Here is a 23,793-nt window from a genome sequence, read left to right as displayed (position 1 = left end):
AGGTGCACGTTAAAGAACCCCAGGTGGTCAAAATTTCCGGAGCCCTCCACTACGGCGTCTCTCATAATCATATGGTGGTTTTGGGACGTTAAACCCCAGATATTATTACTATTATTAACTTTTTAACACGAAAGTGTTTTTGCCGGATTCCATTAAGTCTTCAGTGACGTATTTCCGTCACGGAAATGACTTCGAAAAAATATACACGATCAGATGCCAAAGAAAAAAAAATTGGCCGCGTATCTGCGTGCTTCGCTGCAAATGTCGTCTAAAGACGATAGAAGAGGCGCTGCGTGAGATATGGACGCCATCTGGCAATACGTCGGGAAACACGAGTGCTGTGTTGCGGGCTGGTAGTCCCGGCGCAGCGGCAGGCGAAGACAGGCGGTGACCAACGCGACCGGTGGGGACGCCGGCCAGCCCGAACACGCTGTTTGGCGAGATGCGCCGAAGGAGAAGAAACGTCCGCACTCAACGAGTACTCTCCACAAACTCTCTTACTTACACGTCGCCTGGGTAAACAGGAATGTCAGAGCGGCGCCCCCTGTCATTCGTACAATGCAATACTGAACCGAAACCGAAACACAACAAGAGCTTGTGCAGAGGGCACGGAGGAAGACAAGTTTCAGCGCAGTCGCATTTTCAGCGCCCCTTAAGAAACTAGGGTTGTAACATTGTAGGGCCAGAAGGACCGTCACGACGAAAACCTGCCTCCTCAGTCGTATTCGCCTGCAACGTTGGTGTGGCTTCGCGTTCCCTCCTCCGCTCCTGGCCTTTCCACAAAGCTACTGCCTAAGTACGAAGGCCCCTACCGCGTCCTACGTCAAGCATCCCCAGTTAACTATATGATTGAGCCTGTTCAATCATCTACGGACCGCCGTCGTCGCGGCCGCGAGACTGTTCACGTCGATCGACTGAAGCCGCATTATGACCCACCAGTTGTACCTGTTCCTTAGGTCGCCAGGAGGCCAGGATGGCTCCTTTTCCGCGGGGGAGTGATTTGTAACATGGTAGGGCGCAGACAAGAACGCCTGCGAAAGAAGACGACGAAGACGGTTGTTGTTGGCGCTCGCGCTTGCTCGGCTTGGACCGCTGATCGCTTCAGCTGTGGCAATCTTTTAATAAACGCGTTACTGTCTCAACGTTAAATGCATACCATCAAGGTCTTTAAAATTGCGTATCTATGTATTTTCTGTTAAAGGAACACACCGCCTAATACCTACCTAGTGATGTTGCGCCTCAGATATGCGTAATGTTTGCTTTTTGATCAACAATGTACACAAGTATGAACCTAGTCAGCCGTTCACGATGGCTGGCCCTTGGGCAAGTGGTTCAACTTTGGCCGAGTCGCTGAATCGAGGGACGTGCCGACAAACAGAAAGACAGACAGAAGGACAGACAGAAAGACAGACAGAAAGACAGACCAAAATTTCTGCGTTTAAGTTCCCCAAGAAAGACTATCGTCTTTAAAAATTCTGTCAACGGGCGTGTAACGCACGAGCGCTAGCTCCGCAACAACTGACTCCGGGCACGCTATCCACGGCGCCGCGGTCACATACTCTAGAGGCTTTACAAACGCGCCTTTTAAAGACGATAGTCTTTCTTGGGGAACTTAAACGCAGAAATTTTGGTCTGTCTTTCTGTCTGTCCTTCTGTCTGTCTTTCTGTTTGTCGGCCCGTCCCTCGATTCAGCCACTCGGCCAAAGTTGAACCACTTGCCCAAGGGCCAGCCATCGTGAACGGCTGAAGAGGTTCATACTTGTGTACATTGTTGATCAAAAAGCAAACATTACGCATATCTGAGGCGCAACATCACTAGGTAAGTATTAGGCGGTGTGTTCCTTTAACAGAAAATACATAGATACGCAATTTTAAAGACCTTGATGGTATGCGTTTAACGTTGAGACAGTAACGCGTTTATTAAAAGATTGCCACAGCTGAAGCGATCAGCGGTCCAAGCCGAGCAAGCGCGAGCGCCAACAACAACCGTCTTCGTCGTCTTCTTTCGCAGGCGTTCTTGTCTGCGCCCTACCATGTTACAAATCACTCCCCCGCGGAAAAGGAGCCATCCTGGCCTCCTGGCGACCTAAGGAACCGGTACAACTGGTGGGTCATAATGCGGCTTCAGTCGATCGACGTGAACAGTCTCGCGGCCGCGACGACGGCGGTCCGTAGATGATTGAACAGGCTCAATCATATAGTTAACTGGGGATGCTTGACGTAGGACGCGGTATGGGCCTTCGTACTTAGACAGTAGCTTTGTGGAAAGGCCAGGAGCGGAGGAGGGAACGCGAAGCCACACCAACGTTACAGGCGAATACGACTGAGGAGGCAGGTTTTCGTCGTGACGGTCCTTCTGGCCCTACTCGCCCTACAATGTTACAACCCTAGTTTCTTAAGGTGCGCTGAAAATGCGACTGCGCTGAAACTTGTCTTCCTCCGTGCCCTCTGCACAAGCTCATGTTGTGTTTCGGTTTCGGTTCAGTATTGCATTGTACGAATGACAGGGGGCGCCGCTCTGGCATTCCTGTTTTACCCAGGCGACGTGTAAGAAAGAGAGTTTGTGGAGAGTACTCATTGAGTGCGGACGTTTCTTCTCCTTCGGCGCATCGCGCCAAACAGCGTGTTCGGGCTGGCCGGCGTCCCCACCGGTCGCGTTGGTCACCGCCGGTCTTCGCCTGCCGCTGCGCCGGGACTACCAGCCCGCAACACAGCACTCGTGTTTCCCGACGTATTGCCAGATGGCGTCCATATCTCACGCAGCGCCTCTTCTATCGTCTTTAGACGACATTTGCAGCGAAGCACGCAGATACGCGGCCAATTTTTATATCTACCACTCTTCCGGTCGGCGGGGCGGGGTTGCCTTCTGGGAGCGGTAAAGTAAAGTAATTCATCATTACTGTGGCCTCCGCGATTAGCACCTGCAACGCATTACACGTCCGTCCCATTCGGCGCGTTTTCAATAGAAGATCAATTTTGTCAGTGCCTTAACACACCTCGAGACGGTGACGTTACCCCAAGCGTAGTAAAAGCGTCGGCATCGCTCATAGCATCACGCTAATCCAAACCAAAAATAGCTCTGCGACGCACGCCTGCCTCACCTGGCTGTAACACCGCGTTCCCCGCTCACGCGCTCGCCCCGAGAAACATCGTGGCCGGGCTACCGGGGCGGCACAACGCGCATTGCGTTTCCCTCTAGTCCGGCCGTGGGTGTTCAGTCACACTTTCACATGCCGCGGGACGGCGACCAAGCTCTGGGTCCAATATGCGACGCTCTTCTGGTTATCACACCTCGTTCTCTTATTACGCTTTCACCGGTAAATACTACAGCTACCACAAGGGTTTGTTTAATCATTTAACAGGGACGTTAGTCGTCGGGATGGAGTTGTACCACCAATCACCAAAGTGGGTGCATCCACGTTAAACGGTGCTATAGCTGCCAGTCATCAATATACTTTGTGCAAACTCTCTTATATCAATGTGTAGTAAACATTCAGTTACTTCTGTAAGGGCACGCTTTCCTGTTAGTCCGATTCCTATGATGGAGGGATCATTACCTTTTACTCACAAACTATGAACAACCAACCTGTGAAAATTGTGAAGAACGCTTAAAAGTCATACACATCCTAACCACATGTTCTCATACTGCTACATAGAGACGAAAATATTTCGGCCAGATATACAAACACACACGCCTATCGACCATGTTCTACTTCCTGGATATGATCCTCTGGCACCCTTGTCCTCTGTGCTGAAATTTTTAAGAGAATGTGGCTTTTTAAATAAGCTTTAAATGACATCGTTTCGCCGTTAATTACCCATCACCTTGTACCTGGCGTAGCGTAGCCTCAGCTGCTGTTCGCCATAAAAAAACCGAACAAACAAACAAACAAGCTGCCATTCCATCCCGCTGTGTTCATAGGCAGGGAACCGCTTTTAAAATATCAGTCCCTTTTCGGATTTCTAAAACATATGAATAAATTTAACGTCATTTTTCCAGGCAATCTGTAGCGCGGCCTCACTAATGAAGTGCCTGCTACGGTAGTTTTATCAAAGAAAGCACTTGTCTCCCGTCGTTTTGGCTAAAAGTCCTTTAGGAGGCATTCCTGCTATTTACAATCTCTCGCTTGCAGAAATGACGCTCACTGGTCATTCAACCACACCCATACATTACACCAAGTGTCAGAGCCATAATTTGATGATATATACATATCTTGTACGCTTCTTTATATCGCGTGATTATAGGCCTCTTCACAGCCGTAATACATCCTACCATCGCAATTCATTAGTCAACTCTAGCACCATATCATCAGTCATGCTCTTTCGCTACAAGTGGGCCTTGCGCCACAAGGCCCCCGAGTCATCATCATCATCATCATCATCATCGTTTCTCTCTCAACAACCAAACACGGCCACGCTAAAGAGTCCCGTAGACGTGTGGAAGTGTCATTCTTGATACCGAGCATTATCAGCAGGCATTAGTGCCTGTGGTTTCCGCATGGTTAAATGAATCAGCGATGAACACAGAAACGCATAATAGTCGTGTAGTATATGTGAAATATTGGGCCTTCGAAACACGCAGGAAAATGTCTATTTGCATTACAACTATATATTCTAGCTATTGTTCGACGCCAAATACCGTAGCGTCGGACTTTAAACACACACAATGCCGTTAGACTCGAGTTGCTGCCGTAGATGTTTCGAAGGCTTCATGAAAAAAATTGTTCTTTTATTTATAGGACCACATTCAGCCAGAGATTTGGATTCGAAACTTTACATGGAGGCTACAACCTAATGAAAAGCAAGGAATTGAGTGGTAAGCCTTGCGTCTGAAAACATTTCCGGAAATTCATGTTGATGAGAGTATTGGAATTATTGTGCAGAATTTAAGTGATATTTGTATAAGATTTTTCCATAGCAAGCTTGATCGTTTGTATTCCACAAATGTGCCTGAAATTTCTTGCTTTGTTTAGTTAAAGATACCTTACAAAATATTGTTCTAAGCTTGGAAAATTTATCATTTCGTCCGCGTTCGTAGCGTACACTCTGACGCGCCATGACAGTATGAAGACCGATGCCTGGGCAAGATATCCTGCTACATGGGATTGTAGGCTTCTCTTAAAAGCCCCCTTTCACGTTCACGGGTTCTTGAAGCGCATCGAGCAAGGGCACCTTGAATACCAAGATGATGATGCTTGGCGCCACCACGGACCCTCAGCCCCATACCGAGCTGTTATGCGCACCGTGGCGAAAGGTTTTAAGGTGAAGGGCACACAGCATGAACGGTGGCGGTCGGAGCCGTCGCCAAACTCCGGCCGATGGGCTCCGTGTCTATTTACGAAGCAGGGAGCTCCAACACCTTCCTCCGAATAAGAATGAAGCACACGTGACATTTTGGTAACCGTCAGCATACCCATATAGCATGAGCAATCCTTCCTCCAGAAGGATTGCTTCACAGAAGTTGACCTGTATGTAACTACTTTCCCCGTCTTCTGATACACTCGCTTGTATATAAGGACCCAGTTTCATCAGTGTATGTTTTCCTGATTGCTTGACCACTCAAGAAATTGACAGGAAAGAACTACGACGCAATGAAGCTCTCACCTGGTGACCTTCTTATTGAAGTATCACTGAAAGATCACTGGGACATCTCTCCCTCACAAAAGAAGTTCGCTCACTTGCTGGTGTCCATTACTCCCCATCGCAGCCTCAACACGGTTCAAGGTGTCATATCAAAACGTGAGCTCATGCACGAGACAGAATCTGACCTCCTAGAAGGCTTCAGAGACAAAGGTGTCGTCATTCGTCGCTTCACCATAAGACGGAATGACCAGGTGGTGACACTCCACGTCGTCCTAACATTTATTCGGTCCACCCTGCCTGAAGCTGGGAAGGCTGCATTTATCTATTGTAATGTCGGGCCCTACATACCAAATCCACGACGGTGCCTTAAGTGCTAGAAGTACGGACACGGATCAAGCACATGTCACGCAAACCTCACATGCGCGAAGTGAAATGCCCACGAGCACCCAACCGAGAGCTGCACCGCCACACAAGCACACAAAGAGAATATCCTAAGTCATGGGCTTCGTGACGCGTACTCGCGGACATGCGAAACGTTCAGAAAGGAGAAGAAAATCATCAAACTGAAAGTGAGAGAAAACATCACGTTCGCTGAAGCGCAGAAGAAGTTCTCGCTTCTACCCGGATCATACGCTGACTTGGGACGGTGCGCACGCTATACTACACTCTAAAAACTGGTAAGCGTATCGCAAGAGTAAGAAAGCCGAGTTACTCTTCAGAGCGTTCTCTTACTCTCGCAAAGCATCGCATAGAGTGAAATGCGCGTTCACTCTGTACGAAAGCAGAGAGTGAAATGTGCTTATACTCTACCTCCATCTGAGAGAGTGGAATGCCCGTTTACTCTTCTGGCATGACAGAGTAGAACGCAGTTATACTCCTGCTCCTCATATATAGTATATGTCGATGTGCCGGCATACCGCGAGCGATGACCACTCATTATTAAATTAAGCACACGCATATACAGTAGAGAGCACTGCATTCGCCGCGGGGCTGGATACAATTAATTAAAAAAAGCAGCGTTTCCAGCGCCTCCCAGTGCTTTTCAGTGTACTGGAATGCAGTGGAATCCAGCGCCTGCAGTGCTTTTCAGTGTACAGGAAGACACTGGAATAAAGCCTAATATCCGCGTTTTTAGCTTTGGATTTGTGCAGTTAAATAAGCGAATATCACCTCATCGAGTCGGTCGACGATCGAAACTACATTCGAAAGGTTTTTAAGTTCTTCGTATTTCAGTATCCACGTTTTTCGTTCGAACGTCGCGCACGGAGTACGCTGCCCATAAGCTAAATGGTCCGTACGGTTAGAGTGCGCAATTACGGCTGTAGACGCGGAACGTGAACAATAATGACCGAAAATATGTCCAAGGGCGTGACGAAAACTGAAGTGTTCAATGTTCAGTTCAGAAGTACAGCGTTTTCTACACAGAAATGACTAACCGCTTAGCTGGTCAACGCGAATGCCGCACATATCCTCGGTTACGCTAATCTTGTTTGCTGAGAAACAGGCCGGATTGCCGTTCTGATACCGGAAAGCAGAAAACAAAGAAATGAACTATCTTGTGTTTGGTTGTCGCATGTACGGAGATACTCAAACCGGCGTTTCTAAACAAGAAAATGAAGACAGATCACCGATATGGTCAGTGCAATCAGTAACAACATGAAAGAAAAAGGACGTGTTCGTCGTCTTCGAGTGTGGCGTTGTGGTAGCTCGTCGGACTCACAATCTGAAGGTCGCTGGTTCGAATCTCACTTCCGCGTGTTTTTTTTTTCTCACGTCTTCTTTTTTTGTCGCAGTGCTCGTTATTATGTCATCATTACGATCTACGCATGAATAAATTCTCAAATGCTATATTAAGGCCCTATTTCGCCCGGGTTCTGCTATTTCTTTCTTGAGGTGTACTACTACTCCTTTCGGAGGGGTCCGGCTACTCTGCTTCGGCAAGAGTTATGTTACTCTGTTGAGGTGGAGTACTATAACCCTCACAGGGGGCATTACTATACTCTGCCTCAAGAAGAGGTGATTTACTCTGGAAAAGAGAGTTAAATATGGGACAAGAATATACTCTCCCAAAGAGAGTGCCCAGCACTCTCTTAGTTCTTAGAGTGTATTTTGCTGATGCCGGCCCTTTTGCTGAAGCAGCCGTCGGCTGCTGCAACCTTCCAAGTCCGAAAACTCAACTTCTCGCAGACCTCCGGGACAACGCACACAACTGACAGCGACAAAACTACCGCGACGTGAAAGCCATCTTAAACTCTTTTTCGTCTGTGGCTTGATGCTTACGAGAAACGAAATATCGGCGCATATTGGGAAACTACAAAGTATTCCGCTGTGAGAGAGAACAAGCGAGCAGGCTTTCTGGAGGCGTCGCAGTCATAGCATGTAATGATTTTGGTACTCGTGAACTTGCGCATAAGGCTACGCTGATGGCTTAAGAATGAGTTGGATATAAGTAACTGAAAGGTCATTTGTGAAAAAGAACACTGCGCTAGACAATAAATTGGAGTGTAATGCGAGAGTGAATTTTCTATGGTGCGCTCATCACTAAGCGAGCAAAAACTTTGTAGACTCTTCAACATTGGCTTCAACAGCAGAATGCGAAAGCGTAATTGGCCCCCGTTCGCACCGAATCTCATTGGCTAGCTAGGCTTGGCTTCTCCGTGGGCACCTAAACAGTGCCGCAGGGAAATGAACGCCTGCGCACTCATCATAGGCGGTTTAAACTGTCCTGGAATGTCTACTGCAAGTAAAGTTGCGACTGCTCACTAAGCCATAATTCATCGGTCTCCAAAATAGCGATGTGCCCACAGCGTGTCCGCAAAGCAGTACGCGCACCTTCGCATATGCACGCTTTGTTGATGCTGCTGCTGACGATAGTGATTATTTATGCCTGAGTGTTGCGAGGGAATTGCGCTACAGTTAACTGGGACTTAACAAAGCTAGAGGACGGACGAACGGAATGGACACGACAAGCGCAAACTATCAACTGAAATTTATTGAAAAGAACATTGAAGGGCGAAAATATTCTATGAAAGGGGGACAACAGTCAATCTACGAATGGGGAGGGCGTTACATTCTTCTGAACTGGTATCTTGCGCCACACGTGCCTGTTGTGGGTGACGTCAATAGTGCTTGTTTCTTCTGATGAAGTCGATTTCTTGTGGGGTTAGTAGAATGGAGCATGAACTGACGCATGCGCTTTGCTGGTTAGTTATATGGTAGGCCTCCCATATTTCTCTGGTCTTGTTCTTCGATTTGGCTAATACTGCAGTTTCTTCGAACTTTGGGCTGCACCCGCATTCTCTGCAGCGCATTGACAGGTTGCCTGTTATTGCCGTTTGTTGACATGCGTAGCGGTGCTCTTTCAGCCGTTCGTTCACACAACGACCCGATTGTCCTATGTAGGCTCTGCCACAAGTCAGTGGGATGGAATACACAATGCCAACTTCGCATTCTACGTATTTCTTGGCATGACGAGTTCGGCATTCTTCTTTTTTCAAGTCCTGGTCGTTTACTCTTTTGCACATATTTTCAGCTTGACTTTTCAGTATTAGCCAAATCGAAGAACAAGACGACCAGAGAAATATGGGAGGCCTACCATATAACTAACCAGCAAAGCGCATGCGTCAGTTCATGCTCCATTCTACTAACCCCACAAGAAATCGACTTCATCAGAAGAAACAAGCACCATTGACGTCACCCACAACAGGCACGTGTGGCGCAAGATACCAGTTCAGAAGAATGTAACGCCCTCCCCATTCGTAGATTGACTGTTGTCCCCCTTTCATAGAATATTTTCGCCCTTCAATGTTCTTTTCAATAAATTTCAGTTGATAGTTTGCGCTTGTCGTGTCCATTCCGTTCGTCCGTCCTCTAGCTTTGTTAAGTCCCAGTTAGCTGTAGCGCAATTCCCTCCCAACATGCACAACCAACTAGCCCAATTTCTAACTTTGCTGACGTTTATGCCTGAGTGCTCTGTAATGCGTGCGCCTTCAAACCACCCACTCGCTGCACAATTCACATCCATCGTGAGTCTGCGCACATGGAGAACGATACCGAAACCGGCACCAGAATTTCTGCGAAACGAGATTGCTAACGCTGAATGAACGCGCAGTATATAACGGGAATTATTGAAGATTTATTGTGCGACATGAATTTTTTATTGCTGTAACGACAAACAATTATACATCCAGGCGATGACTTCGATAACCACACTAACATACTTTCATAACAAACTTCGATAACGACACTATCGCGGCATCAGAATTTGAGCGAAAGATACCGCACGCATTAGAGTACGTAGCTCAGTATTGTGGCTACGAACACGATTCAAGTGTCATGGCACACACACAACTAAAAAGAAAAGAAACATTGAGAAAAGAAAAGGTTGCCTGCGCGTAGACACACGTTAGCGCGTTTATTTTTGTCGAGATGACTCGAGCGCCATCCGTGACTCTGAACCGCCAATAGGGACGCGTAGAACAAATCGCCTGTGCTCGCTGAAGCTCTCTTTTGGAACTATAAAAAAAAACTTCACTCCCATTAGTTTTGTTCTGGTGGCTTAGTGGCAGCAGTATCAGCCTGAGAAGCGGAGTTCAGCCGAGGTTTATTGTTTCGTATGACGGTGTTCGTATAGCAGTATCTTGTATCTTAAGATCCGCGATACATTGTTGCATGTATCGGAAATGCAGATAAGATACTCGTCTTGCGAGCCGTATCGCGATACAGATACAAGATACCCAAAGAGTGTCTAAGATAGCATCTAAGATTCATGCATCTTCGATACTGCCCAGCACCGTATGCGGGTACACGCCGCACATGACTGGTGAAAAGGATTTGATGACGTACGTGACGGTGAAGTCACGTGATTCATGTCATGAGTTGTGATACCTGTTCATCATACATTCACGTCCTCCTAGCTGGAGCACCAAGACGTAGGCGACTAGACAGAAATAGATAGATAGATAGATAGATAGATAGATAGATAGATAGATAGATAGATAGATAGATAGATAGATAGATAGATAGATAGATAGATAGATAGATAGATAGATAGATAGATAGAAACGGTGTAAGTGCCTTTGGTTCGCTAAGAAATGCTTCGAATATAAATAGCACATGGACGAAGGAAAACCAGGTAGAGGCCCTTACGCTACATTTTTTGCAGCCGAAAGTGTTTTATGGTAAAAGGCACCTCCTCGCCAGCATGGTCACGCTTTCGCTCGCTTGCGCATGCGCGACTGGCGCCGCGGAGAGCTAGGCGAGCGCCGAGCAGGCGGCGACCGCTAGTTCCCCAACGAGGCTGAAAAGCGATACTTACGTGCTAAATCAAGAACAAACATGCTGTAATGCTCACCTCTAGCGTGCCTGGGTGTCGCTCGTAGCCTCATTATGGTCGTACTGTGCTTCTCCGATAAACGTTCAGCTTTGCCCTTTGTGTTTAATCAACTGAATACAAGAAAGCAACAGTGAAACTCGGCAAGAAAGTCACCATGATTTTGTTCTGCGGAAACGTTATGTTCGCGGTACGCGACATAATCTTACAGTGATATCTGAATTAGTCTTTCTAATCAGCAAGATGATGGGCCTCCGAATTTTACTTTGACCGTGTGTGTCATTACGTTCGCACGAATGTAGTACGAGACAACTCGAGCCATATTATAGCAGCACCAGAAGGTCGAATGCAACCGTATCGAAGAAACCTTGGCGCTGATAAAATTGCCGCGCACTGAACTGCATTCCTAATCGCCTTGCTGTGTCAAACACTATTGCATCCGACACGTCTTTAATTCTTGACGCTGTAAGCTCCGCGGAGTGCACTGGACCACTGCTTCCAATTGTTAACTCGGATGCATCTGGTGCGTATGGTAGTAATGTGTCGATATACTGCGACAGCTGGCGACCGCACAGAAGGAGTAACGGTGAAAATTCGGCCGTGACTTGTGTAGCGGTGGCATACGCGTAGGTTGCAAATGGAAGAACCAGGTTCCAGTTTGTTTGATCAGATGCAATATGCGTCGCGAGCATGTGGCCCAGGGACCGATTAAACCATCAGTCAGACCGTTCGTCTGAGGACAGTAGGCAGTACTCGTCCGGTGTACAATATGACACTGGCGGAGATGTACTTGAATTACACCGCAGATATATTGTACATCTCTGCTTCAGCAGAGATGATTTCAAAAGCTCTGATTCTAACTGTCCCATAAAAATGTTGGCGCACGTCGCTGTAAAAAAAGGGTTCCCATATTAGTGCCAAAAATATGTAGGCAGTAGGACGAATCAAACTGAAAACAATTAAACGTGAAGACTAATTTTAGTAACCACAGGTAAACTCAGAATTGTGCGTTTGCCATGCTCTCTATGAATGGCTTTGAGACCACACCACTTCAGGCCCTTCAGTGGTCAACCTTGTTTTCACGAGCTAATGTTATTTTTGCCTTGGTTTTGCAAAGAATGTGAACATACTGGTTCATTAACGTCACGCTTCTTCTTCTTGTTTGTGTTTCTGAAAGAAGGCTGCGGCTGCAGTAGCTTTGACCTTGCACGCTTCTGCGCTCGTTGAGCTTCTCTGTAACGCGCTAATCTGGCTTCCCTTTGCTGCGTTGTTTCAGCAGACAACTCTCACTTGCTTGAGTTTTCGCAGCCTGCCGTCTAGTAATATCTACTGCATTATTAGAATGACCAAGGGCCGGCGAAGCAGCCGTTAAACTTTCGCTTGGTCACGTGCTACCGCAGCGGCGAGGCTCCAACGAGCGCAGCAGCGACGCCTCTCCGCAGCGGTTCACGTGGCGTGACGCCACGCCCACCAAGGTATCGCTCCGACGACTCAAGTTCGTTGTGACGCGATGAATGACCTTGAGAGAGATGATGTAGTAGAACTTTCGCTTTAAGAGTAAAGAAAAATCTGCCACAAAGTCATCAAACACATTTATTAGGTGTTTCTGAACACGTTATATATAGTGTAAGCCTAACTGATATTCGATAAAGATATATTCAATACCTCAAGGTCAGACCCCATAATTACCATTTGCTCGTCAAGACAACACTGAATAAACCATCGAGTCTTACACACTGAAGTGTACCATATTTTCTTTTAAGATTATTCTAACGAAGAGAAACACTGTTTATGTTCGTATCCTCAAGATCGTTACCATTTTAGCGTATATCATGTACAGGGTACTCTATCTTATAATCATGCGTCACTTACACTCTGTATTTTTCAACAGGTGCTCCATCTGGAAATTATGAATTTTTATATGTGGTAAAGAAATGCGCAGTTGTGAAGGTGACAGAATTTGGAAATAGGATATCTGGTGAGTTCCACAGCCATATCCGAGTGTTTCATTTCGTTCATTTTGTGGTTAAGTTCTGCTGCATCAACATAGCCTACGATCGTTAGAGTACTTAATCGAAATTTTGTTCACGATCACATTTTATGACGACGTATACATGTCACAGGGGGTGAAGCGAAATCAACTACCCGATGATCAATAGTGCAGGAATATTGAGACAGCGCAAATAGTTCACGGCGCAAAAAAGCGTCCCCTTTTAAGATGGCAAGTCGTACAAGAATCACTGTCACTGGAATATGCGTTTTCACAGAAAAACCTGCTTTCTTCAAAACATGCAAAGACAATAAATTCGTTAGAACATTGGCTGCAGCGACATTCCCTGTTCTGCCATGGCTCATCTCTGTTGTCCTCCATCTTTTTTATTAGGCTATGTGTTTTTTTTTAATTATAACCGTGATTTTGACAACGTGTGCTTCTCTATAGAAAATGTTGCAGGAGATGCGCTGTACACGAAAGCGTTTTTTTTTCTTCAGGGGGAATGGGGGGGGGGGGGGGGGGGCTAGGTGGTTTTTGCTGAGGGATGCCGCAAAATAGTGTTGCCGAGTTGTGTTGAAGGCTGAGTGACACGGTTGACGAGGACGCGCTGCTTTTGTGGATGCTGTATTGGTGGCCACGTATTGCAGGCGGCGGCGCGCTTACGCAGTTCGCCGACTATGCCTACTCTGCCACAAAGAGTGTTCACCTGCAAATAATTTTTCAGATATTGTGCCCGCTTACTTCAGCAAACGAACATGTTATGTAATTTGTTAAATATAAATATAGTGTTAATTATAACAAATTTCAAGACATTACAATCTCTCCTGAACAAGCAGAAAGAACTACTTTACTAAATAAAGGAGCAAAGGCGGCCGTCGATCTGCAGTGAACGGATGATGATACTGATGAATCTGCTTCCCCTTTGTGTCCTTTTGCTTGCAGAAGAAGATGATGATGATGACATTACTGAAAGAGAAGAACCTCAATCTGTGGACGAAAGACCACACTGCATGATGTGGACAAAACACCAGGAAACTTATGCAACTCAGAACTTCTGTGAAAAATTTTTCACTAATTGCTGTAAACCGAAAAATCCAAACTACGAGTACTCTCCTGCGAAGTGCAATGTTCCTGAACAGAGAGTGGATCTTTAGCGCATTCCTCACAATTGTTCCTGCGGTAGCACTTTTATACAACCTTAAAATTGGATTTACTGTAATAAAAACCAATGTCCACAGCCTGGTTTTAGTTTATTAGGAGAGCAAATGGTAGTTTTTTGCGCTATTTGTCTTGCTTACTCTAACACTTGAACTGGTGTATATTGCACTGCGTAGCGTTGCCGCCGCTACATGCTGCACGACCTTCTAGAGTGGTCCTACGGCATCTATTGTCCCTATCACTTCAACTGGTGTATATTCCACTGTGTAGCGTTGCCACCGCTACATGCTGCACGACCTTCTACAGTGGTCCTTCGAAATCTATTGTGGCTGTGGCCACAAAGGAAGAGCTACTCGGGAAGTACTGCAAATTATAGTAAGCCTTGTTACTTAGTGTATGTAAGCTACAAAGAAGTCGCATTAAAGACGCCCTGGAACACTTTTCTAAGTAGTCGTCTAACAGAGCTTATTGCCTCGCCAGTCGACTGCCGCAAAAAAATTTTAGAATCCGTCAAGTAGGAGCGGAGTTACAGGGATCTTCCGCAAGCTTTAAACGCTTTCTCTCTCTTTTCGTGCCAGTGAGCACATTGAAAGTTACGCAGAGTGAGGGATGAAAAGAGGGCAGGAAGATGCGTTCTTTCGTCATCACGTGTCATTACTTTGAGCGTTTTCTTTTTATTTTTTTCTTAGACCGCGCAGCTCATTTTCAGTTTGATCGCCAGCTAGTGCGCGGGCACGTGGCGGCATCCTGCGGCGACCACGGTAACTATGCAGCTTACAATGCTCAATGAGCCAACGGCCAGGGACTTTGGGTATATGGCGCAATAGTTTAGGTATATGCAGACTTGTACGTAACGCGTTACGTGTAATCGATTACTTATAATCAATTAAGATTTCTTGACTGCAATATAATCGATTACTTTTGCAAAGCAGCAACGTTCTGGGTAATTCAAGTGCATATTCTTGTAATTGATTACCGGTAACCAATTACTTGTTTTCGCAAAACAAGTTGTGACTAGTCTTCTACGGCAGTTCCCTTCCTGAAAAATATGCGCCCGCTTTGTAGGGACCCCCCGTCCTGTCAGACTGGGGGGCCCGGGCCCTACAGAGCCTATTTTTTCACCTTTTCATTCGTCTTGCATGCAACGTCTTACCCTATCACCAGCAACAGCGAAGCGCTACGCTTCATACAGAGCACTAGCATTGAAGCACTGCGCAACTACCAGATGGTGCGCAAATTAATTAGTCGTTCCTACATTATAATACCGCCCTTCTCTCCAGCGCATGCATTGAGAGAGTTTTTGTTGTGTCACCAGCCGTATGCACCGTCCAGATTAGAGAAAGGCGCCATGGAGGAAGGAATACTAAGGAGATCCCCTGACGTCACATTCGTGAAGCCTCCACATAGCAAACATCCGCATCCCGTCCTAGCGAAGGAGCAGCTAAACATTTCACAATTTCCGTCGCGTCGTTTGCAAGCGCGTGCGCGCATCAAGCGAGCCGCCAAAATTTTTGCAGTCTTCCTTTTCTTTTTTCGCCTTGCAATCGGTGGAGTCAATTCACGCATGCTGCTCCTTCTGTGTGTTCTTTAGAAAAGTTACGCAATGCCCAGCTGTTGCGTATACCCCGTGCAAATCGCGTGCACTGCGGATAGTACCTGGCGTCAGTTTTCACGTGTACGTACGTTCGCTTCACTCTGTGCAGCGTATGTGACGTACGCTGCTGTCGCGCTACATGCATGCAGGTATAGGTACTTTCACGATTATCAATGTGTGAAATATTTTCTTTTGTTCATACTTTGTACCTTTTAACGGCTGTTGTTTCAAATGCCAGTCGAGAAAACTTGGCGGAATCGTGTAGGCCGTAATGTCTGTTACAATATGTCATGTCAGTACATCAATGTTCCTTTGGGAGCCGCAACTAGTGACGAGCGCAAGGTTCTCAACATGTAAAGATATTTCAATTGCTGTTTTACCATATTGTCAACAATGACAAGGTCAAGGAAAGCAGAGGAGGAAGAAGTTATTTTTGAACAGACAATTTCAAGGCTGGAATGAGAAGAGAAAACAAGGACGACGAGAAAAGAGCGCGCGGGGACGCGAGATTGGAAAAGGGGTGCTCGCAGTGACGAACGTAGGAGCCGGGACGTAGCGTTCGAGGTGCCGACACCTGCGGAAGTTCTCACTGGGTTTCGCCCCAGTCTCTCGTCCAAGCACCGGCCTTGGCGAGCAGCTCACGGAACTACCGCTGACCCTGGACTGCAGTGTATCCCGCCCGAGCACCTGCCTTGGCATGCAAAAGAAATAAAAATTTATTGTTGGAAAATAAGCTTACAGCAAAAAAAAAATGCAGTTGCGCGCAAGCTCTAGTGTGGAAGTACCAGATAGGTCAGAGATGGTAGTACTTCTTTGCAAACAAGTTGGTTCATACTTGTAACCTGGACTTGCTGCGCAACCAGCAGGAAAGAAGGATGGAGATAGGGTCTTTGACACATCGGGCTTCAATCCATCCACAATAATACGGCGTCAAAATCAGTAGCCTAGCAACTGCCCTCCGCCGTACCGTTCCATCATTCAACCGGACCGGCGTTTCTGTACCCGTGATATTCGTTTCTGCGCTCTTCTGCGCTCTTTCCTGTCTCCCTCCTCCTTTTCTGCTGGTTGCGCAGCAAGTAGAGGTTACAGAGATGGTACCCCAGCCACCAAAAGTGAGTCCGCGTAAGTTAATAGCGCCTTTTGACGAAAGGCGAGATGACCTCGACGCTTATATACAGCGGTTCGAGAGAATATCAATCGGACAAGGCTAGCGGAGGAGTGACTGGGCGACTGGGTTGAGCATGTGCCTTGCGGGAGCGGCATTGGCCGTTTTTAGTCGGATGCCAGCAGCGGACGTGCTAGATTACGACAAGGTGAAGAAGTCTCTGCTCCAGCGCTTCACATTAACTGCCGAGGGTTTCCGACAGAAATTCCGAAGCTCTAAACCACAGGAAAACGAGACAGACCAGAAGTTCGCCGCTCGAATTTCCAATTACTTCGATCGGAGGTTGGAGATCGCTAACATAGAGAGAACATTCGATGATCTGAGGGATAGCATGATTGCTGAACAATTCCTGACATCGTGTCACAAGGGAGTGGCAATATTTCTGAAGGAGCGGAAATTGAAGACGGTGGCTGAGCTGTCCGAACACGCAGACCGTTATTTGGAAGCTCAAGGGCAAAGGAATCTAGGGAAAGGCCAAGATGAAAGATGTTTGGAAAACAAAGAGCAAACGCGGAGTGCGATCAAATGCTACCTCTGTGACAAGACTGGGATCAGAGCAGGAAATCGTGCCGTCGCTCACCCGCACAGTTCATCGTCGAAATGCGACCGATGCGGAAGGCGTGGACACACAACAGAAACCTGCCATGATAGGTCTGGAAATAAAACGGCCTGCATGGTTCAAATTCAAATTTGAAATTAAAGTTTTTATTTACCAGAAAAAACTGGAAGGTCGCCAAGGCTAGAAGCCGTGAGAACGGCTTGACAAAGGCCCTGGTGACCTGTACATACACATGGCTATAGTGCGGAAGTGATTAGAGGTACATAACATGCAAGTACATATAAAACATGAACAATCCATACTAATTCAAAAATGATTTCACAACTGATTATTTTTATGGAGATAAATATTATAAATGTGTAATAAAAAAGGGTTTCCGAAAATCAATGTACATCGTGCATAGACCCTCGTATACATTGGCACTTAGGCACTTAAAAGCACGCATATATACATTTCATGAAACACACATACACACATATCGCTAATATAATGCAAGATAACAAGATGTAACATGATACAATGCATTTATCATCATCAGCCTGTCTACGCCCACTGCAGGGCAAAGGCCTCTCACATGTTCCGCCAATCAACCCGGTCCTGTGCTTTCTGCTGCCACGTTATACCTACAAACATTTTAATCTCATCTACCCACTTAATTTTCTGTCTCCCCCTCACGCGTTTGCCATCTTTTGGAATCTAGTCAGTTACCCTTAATGACGACCGGTTATCCTGCCGACGTGCTACGTTCCCGGCCCACATCCATTTCTTCTTCTTGATTTCAACTATGATGTACTTAACCCCCTTTGTTCCCTGATCCACTCTGCTCTCTTCCTGTCTCTTAAGGTTACACCTATCATTTTTCTTTCCATCGCCCGCTGCGTCGTCCTCAATTTAAGTTGAACCCTCTTTGCGAGTCTCCAGGTTTCTGCTCCGTAGGTAACTACCGGTAAGATGCAGCTTTTATATACCTTCCTCTTGAGGGATAGTGGTAGATTGCCAGTCATGATTTGATAATGCTTGCCGAATGAGCCCCATCCCATCCTTATTCCTCTACTTATTTCACTCTCGTGGTTCGGCTCCGTGGTTACTACCTGTCCGAAGTAGACGTATTCCTTTACAACTTCCAGTGTCTCGCCACCTATCGCAACTATGAAACTATGAGACTAAACTATGAAAAATATGAAATAGACTATGAGAAAAGTTTGTTGCGCATGTTCCTATGACGCCAGAGAGCAGAAATGAGAGTGCAATTGTTTCTTGCTGCAGGTGATCGTACTTTCGTGCGTGTTAAGTGTTGTGGGAACGTTGTAGGCCAAGGCTTGGTATTTATACGTAGTGCGGAAACGCGGAACGAACCAAATATCTGTATTTCTTATGGGAACTGTAATGACACGACGCTCTAGGCATGACAGTGATCTAATGAAGTTGGACAGCTCCCTATTCGAGTAATAATGTGTGTGCAATAAGGGAAATGTATAAAGGTTGCCAGCTCGTACTATATTGAATTCTTGGAAAGCTCCACACGTTGTTGCGAACGGGTCAATATTTCCACTTTGGCGGATTATCCTTTTTTTGCAGAGTTATTACTTTATTTATGTTTGCTTTGCTTACCGTGGCCCATACAAGGGTGCAATACATTAGATGTGAATTAAACAGCGCGTAATATATCTGAAGTTTGACCTTGAGCGGCAAAATGTTACGACAACAAGACATCACTCCTGTAACCGAAGTAAGCTTCTTACAAACACAACTTACAAGTGTGTGCCAGCCTATGTTGGAAGGTTGGAAGGTTGGAAAGCATCAACAATATCTATCGGCACTGATTCAAGAACTGAAGGTTGATGGGTAGTGAGTACTTTATTTTTGGCACGAAAAACAATGGCTTTCATTTTATTCGGGTTAGTTTAAGCTGGTTCATTCTGGACCATGATGAAATTCTTGAATGTGTATCATTTTCTTTACTTATAATATCATCTAAGTTAACGCCATCAAGGATTATTGTTGAATCATCCGCGTAATGACGTATTTAACTGTTGTGCATAGTAGAACAATATCATTTATGTAAACATTGAACATCAGCGGGCCAAGTATACTTGTGGTACACCACGAGTGAGAGGCAAAATGACGAGCTATTTCCATTAATGTAAACACTTTGGCACCCATTGCTAAGATATGATTGGATTAAAGATTTGCCACCACCACGAATGCCACTTGATTCTAATTTCTCTAACAATATATTATGATGAAGCGAGTCAAATGCCTTACTGAAATCTAGAAAGATGCCGAGTGTGAATTTATTTTGTACAAAGTTATGAAGTATAACTTCCTTTAATGTCATCAACGCAGTTTCAGTGGACTTGCCACATCTAAAGCCAAACTGCGCATCTGTTAGCACATCATGTTTGTTAAAGAATTTCGTTATGCGGACATGAATTATTTTTTCTAAACATTTAGAGAAGACGGGAAGGACCGATATAGGCCTGTAGTTACTTTCTGTGTTGCGGTCACCACCCTTAAAAATGACAAGATACGAGTACGGTAATAATTAGTTTCCAGGTTGTACTTGACCGTTGCCGTTTTAAAATCTTTCAAAGTTTCAGGAGAGCGCGTATGTAAAAAGGTGTGATAACAGATGTTTTTACGCTTTATCATTGTCAAATGCTCGCGACTGACCTAGGGTTTTCTTGCCTTTCTTGCAGATTTTAACGTTTTGAAAGGAAAATGTTTTGCGTAAATGCGTTGAAAAATTTGGATGAACGCATCATATGCGTTATCGGCATATTTTCTTTTTAAATACAGATGACCAGCATTGATTGGCTATATCGACAGTAAAAGCTTCAAGACTTCGAGATGTAATATGCTGTATGGTATGCAGCACCTGCCGCGTCCCTTCTTCGAGAGGTTTGCAAAAATAGCTCATAAACACGGGACAGTGGTCACTAATACCAGATGTTATTGTGCCCGCGCTATAAATTACTGTGTCAATATTGGTAGTCACAAGATCCTGTGCTGATGCAAACGAAAGCCCTGCTGATGGTGACAGAGAAAGGCAACTTGACCAAGAGGACAGGGATAAAACAAGTGCTGTTACGACACGTGTTAAGGCGATTATTGATGGCGGGATTAACGGCGACGATGCACAACGACAGAGCGCAGACTCGCAGACTCTCACGAGCACGAGCACGACGGGCGTGCTCTCCGAGAAGAGGCGAAGAGGGCGACCCACTCGGAGGCGCTCGAGAGGACGACCCATTAGAGCGTTCCAATGCTTCCCTACACATGTTCCAACGTGGGCGCCGCCGCAGCTGCCATGCCAGTGGTCGTAGGGATGTCACAGGGACGTAAAGTGAGGGTACTCCGAGGCACAGGCTCGAAAATTGTCCTTGTAAGACAATCCATGGTGCCAGAAATGGATATCACGGGTACAGAAACGCCGGTTCGATTGAATGATGAAACAGCACGACGGATGCCAGTTGCTAGGGTACTGATTTTGACGCCATATTTTTCTGGATGGATTGAAGCCAGATGTGTCAAAGACTATCTCTACGACGTAATTCTCAGTAATGTGCCAGGGGTAAGAAAAGCGCACGATCCGGATCCCCTCTGGAGCGTACCTACTGCAACACGCGCCGATGAGACAGAGTTCCAACCCCCTAAGGTCGTGGAGAAACCTGACGAGAGATGTGTCGATCAGCCCACCAGGGAAGATTCGACATACACTGTGGAGAGAGCTACGAGGAACAAGGGTGAAAAGAAAAAGAATGGCACCAAGCAGAACGAGTCGGTGGCAGTCATGGACATAACTGCCGCAGAAATGGGAAAATGCAGGAAGCGGACAGTACGCTGCGACGGTGCTTTGAGATGCAGGGGAGTTGAATTCATTGCCAGACTCCATCCTTTCTCTATTGCCAATTTGCCACAACAGGGATACAGCACAGTGCAACAGGACGGACAAAGGATACCACCTAAATCCTCCACCAGCTAAATTTCACATGATTCATTTATGAAGGCCATTCAGAAGAAATCCTCATGAGTAGGAGCACACCGTTATCAGTGAGAGGGAAACCTTGATAAAAGGTTAAAACAACTCCCTCAAAATCGTCCCCCAACAAAAACCTCACTGGTTGTTCACCCATATTTTGTGGCATGTTCCTCCTCTGGAGATGCTATCAATAATTAGAAAAACAAATTTTTTGACCAACGTAAGTTCATCTACCATATCTTCTTTTGAACGAAACGTGAAAAAGGGTTCTTTACCTAGAGAAAAAATTATGTCAAGCAATTAAACTTTCATATCATATCAGCCTTATATTATCGAAAAAAAAGAAGAGGGAGAGAAAGAGAAGAAAGAGAAAAAGGGAAAAAATAAAAGAAGGACAAGAAAAGAGAGAGCACAAAAATTATTAACAAAAAAAGAGAGAGAGGGAAGGAAAAGGAAAAAAGAAAAAAGAAAAAAAAGGAATAAAAGCACAAGAAAAGAAAGAAGAAAACGAAAAAAGGAAGAAAAGACAATATATAGAAAAAAGGCAGAAAAAACACACAAATCGAAAGAAAGATACGAAAAGAAATATATACTCGACATATTGTTCTCAATCACTGCCATTAATACGGCCTGGTCTATTTGGCGAGTATTATATGATTGACTTTGTGTAATTATACTGCATGTACTTGTATTGATGTGATTAGAAGCCGATACAGTGCGATCTTCATTGCGTTATCCGGTGGAGTTAGGCAGGAGCCAAAGTAGTAAATAGAAGTCATTCAAAAAAAAGTCTCAGTTTCGCCGCAAGGGCGAAGCAATTAATGCGATAGCAAGAAACTAATGCTATACGAAGTGAGGCCCGCCAATGAGACTCTCAGTTTGAACAGCGCTCCTGTTGCAAAGGCGGCCGAAGCAGCGAACGAAACTTGCGTGCTTCAAGTGTCGAGCTGTGACACTTGATATTTCGCGCTCATCTTCTGTTTGTTCGTTTAGCGGCGTCCCTTGCTCGAGTGACTTTCGTGCGCTCCGTAACATGAGCGCAGACGCCAAGGTGAAACCTTGAAACAACCCTCTTCCCCTCACCACCAGAAAACCGCGCGAGCAGACAGCGGAAGGGCAAGGTTCTCCTTGCGCAAATATAAGAAAAAGCGAGCGAGCTCGCCGACGACTTTTAAATGCGCCCGTCGTGCTCCTAGCGCCATCTCGCTGGTAATGAAGAAACGCTTATAAGCGCCGGATGTCTCTGAGTCCGTCCCGAGGTAAAGGGTGTGTATATAACGCTCGCCGTTAGCTACGCGGAGGATCTGCGTTTCGTGGCGTAGCGGTTAGCGCCACTCGCTGCGGAGCAAGAGGTCTCTGGTTCGATGCCGCGCTTCGGAAGCATTTTTCTGAATTATTTTTCTTTGGGGATTTTATATATATATATAAATACTTATACATATACGCTGCATGACGGCGACGACAAAATTCAGCCGAGACTGTCCATATAATTGCTATCGCAATGAAACTAAAACAACAGACCTGTATTCAATGGATTCCTGTTCAGTCACTAATCAATTTGACGAGCTTTACAGTAAGCCCCAAAAGGACAGACTGGAGGACAAGCCCAGCACGGAACCCATTCTCCAACAGTGAGACCCAACGAAGAGAAGAACGGAAAACCTGCAAAAGAGAGTCAAGATGACAAGAAAATAATGGAAGAGATTGTTAGTCAAGACGAGCTCATCGGAGATCTATTGCATAAATAGAGTTGGAAGTCAAGATGAAGAGAAACCGTAGTATATAACCTAGAGAATATTTCCCTTGGAGGTAGTTTCGCTAAGTGGTGGAGTCAAACTGCTTTCTTTTTTTAATCGAAATCTTAGTACATTTTGTTCTTTTATGTAATTTATCGATTTCGGCCTGCGATACTTAGGTGGTGCAGAAAGGGCATAGATATTTTTTAAAATTTAGGTTTTATTTATTTTTTGCCCAACTTCAATTTAACGTAATCTAAGAAAAGTCGGGCCGTGCATAAGTTTAAGAAGGTTGCAGGGCTGCTGTACTGAATAGTCAAGACCCATGATGAAGGAAAAAAGAGACAGCAGTGCTGGTGAGTTTTCGAAGGGCTGTGCTCAACTTAGCACATGACACTATTATGGCTGGCCATCGGGGAGTAAGGAAGACAACTAGCACAGTCGCTGAAGAATTCTTTTGGCCGTGGATGCAACGCGACACTAAACGGTTTGTGCGATCTTGTGACACATGTCAGAGAACTACACGAAATTGTTTGGTCTTGAAGGTACCTTTGAGCACTTGCCCATCATTGAGCATCCCTTTCAAAGAGTTGCAGTGGACATTGAAGGGCCCATAAAACCAGTATCTCACCGAGGAAATAAGTACATACTCACAATGGTCGATGGGGCCACTCGGTACTCAGATGCGTTT

General features: G+C 45.7%; 1 protein-coding gene and 1 long non-coding RNA gene across 3 annotated transcripts in view; one reads left to right on the top strand and one right to left on the bottom strand.

Moving 5' to 3' along the window:
* The window catches only part of LOC119402232 (uncharacterized), a 34,542-nt gene extending 20,404 nt beyond the window's left edge, over positions 1–14,138 (top strand). Inside the window, exons 3-5 of the mRNA XM_037669366.2 lie at positions 4,740–4,816; positions 12,807–12,893; positions 13,851–14,138. Of these exons, the coding sequence (XP_037525294.1) occupies positions 4,740–4,816; positions 12,807–12,893; positions 13,851–14,062 (376 nt within the window). The 3' untranslated portion in view covers positions 14,063–14,138. The remainder of the gene's footprint in view (positions 1–4,739; positions 4,817–12,806; positions 12,894–13,850) is intronic.
* Positions 1–23,793, bottom strand: part of LOC119402233 (uncharacterized) — a 75,765-nt gene that overhangs the window by 39,778 nt on the left and 12,194 nt on the right. The window contains exons 3-4 of one of the 2 annotated variants that reach the window (XR_005185693.1): positions 22,888–23,028; positions 10,937–11,028 (exon numbers count right to left, since the gene is read on the bottom strand). This is a non-coding gene — a long non-coding RNA (uncharacterized LOC119402233). Of the gene's footprint in view, positions 1–10,936; positions 11,029–22,887; positions 23,029–23,793 lie in introns of those variants that run through there. The other variant, XR_005185692.1, reaches the window with a different exon arrangement.

Source organism: Rhipicephalus sanguineus, chromosome 8, assembly GCF_013339695.2.
Source record: "Rhipicephalus sanguineus isolate Rsan-2018 chromosome 8, BIME_Rsan_1.4, whole genome shotgun sequence".
Taxonomy (NCBI): Eukaryota; Metazoa; Arthropoda; class Arachnida; order Ixodida; family Ixodidae; genus Rhipicephalus; species Rhipicephalus sanguineus.
Note: the sequence above shows the minus strand (reverse complement) of the source record. Positions and strands in the feature narration are given on the sequence as shown.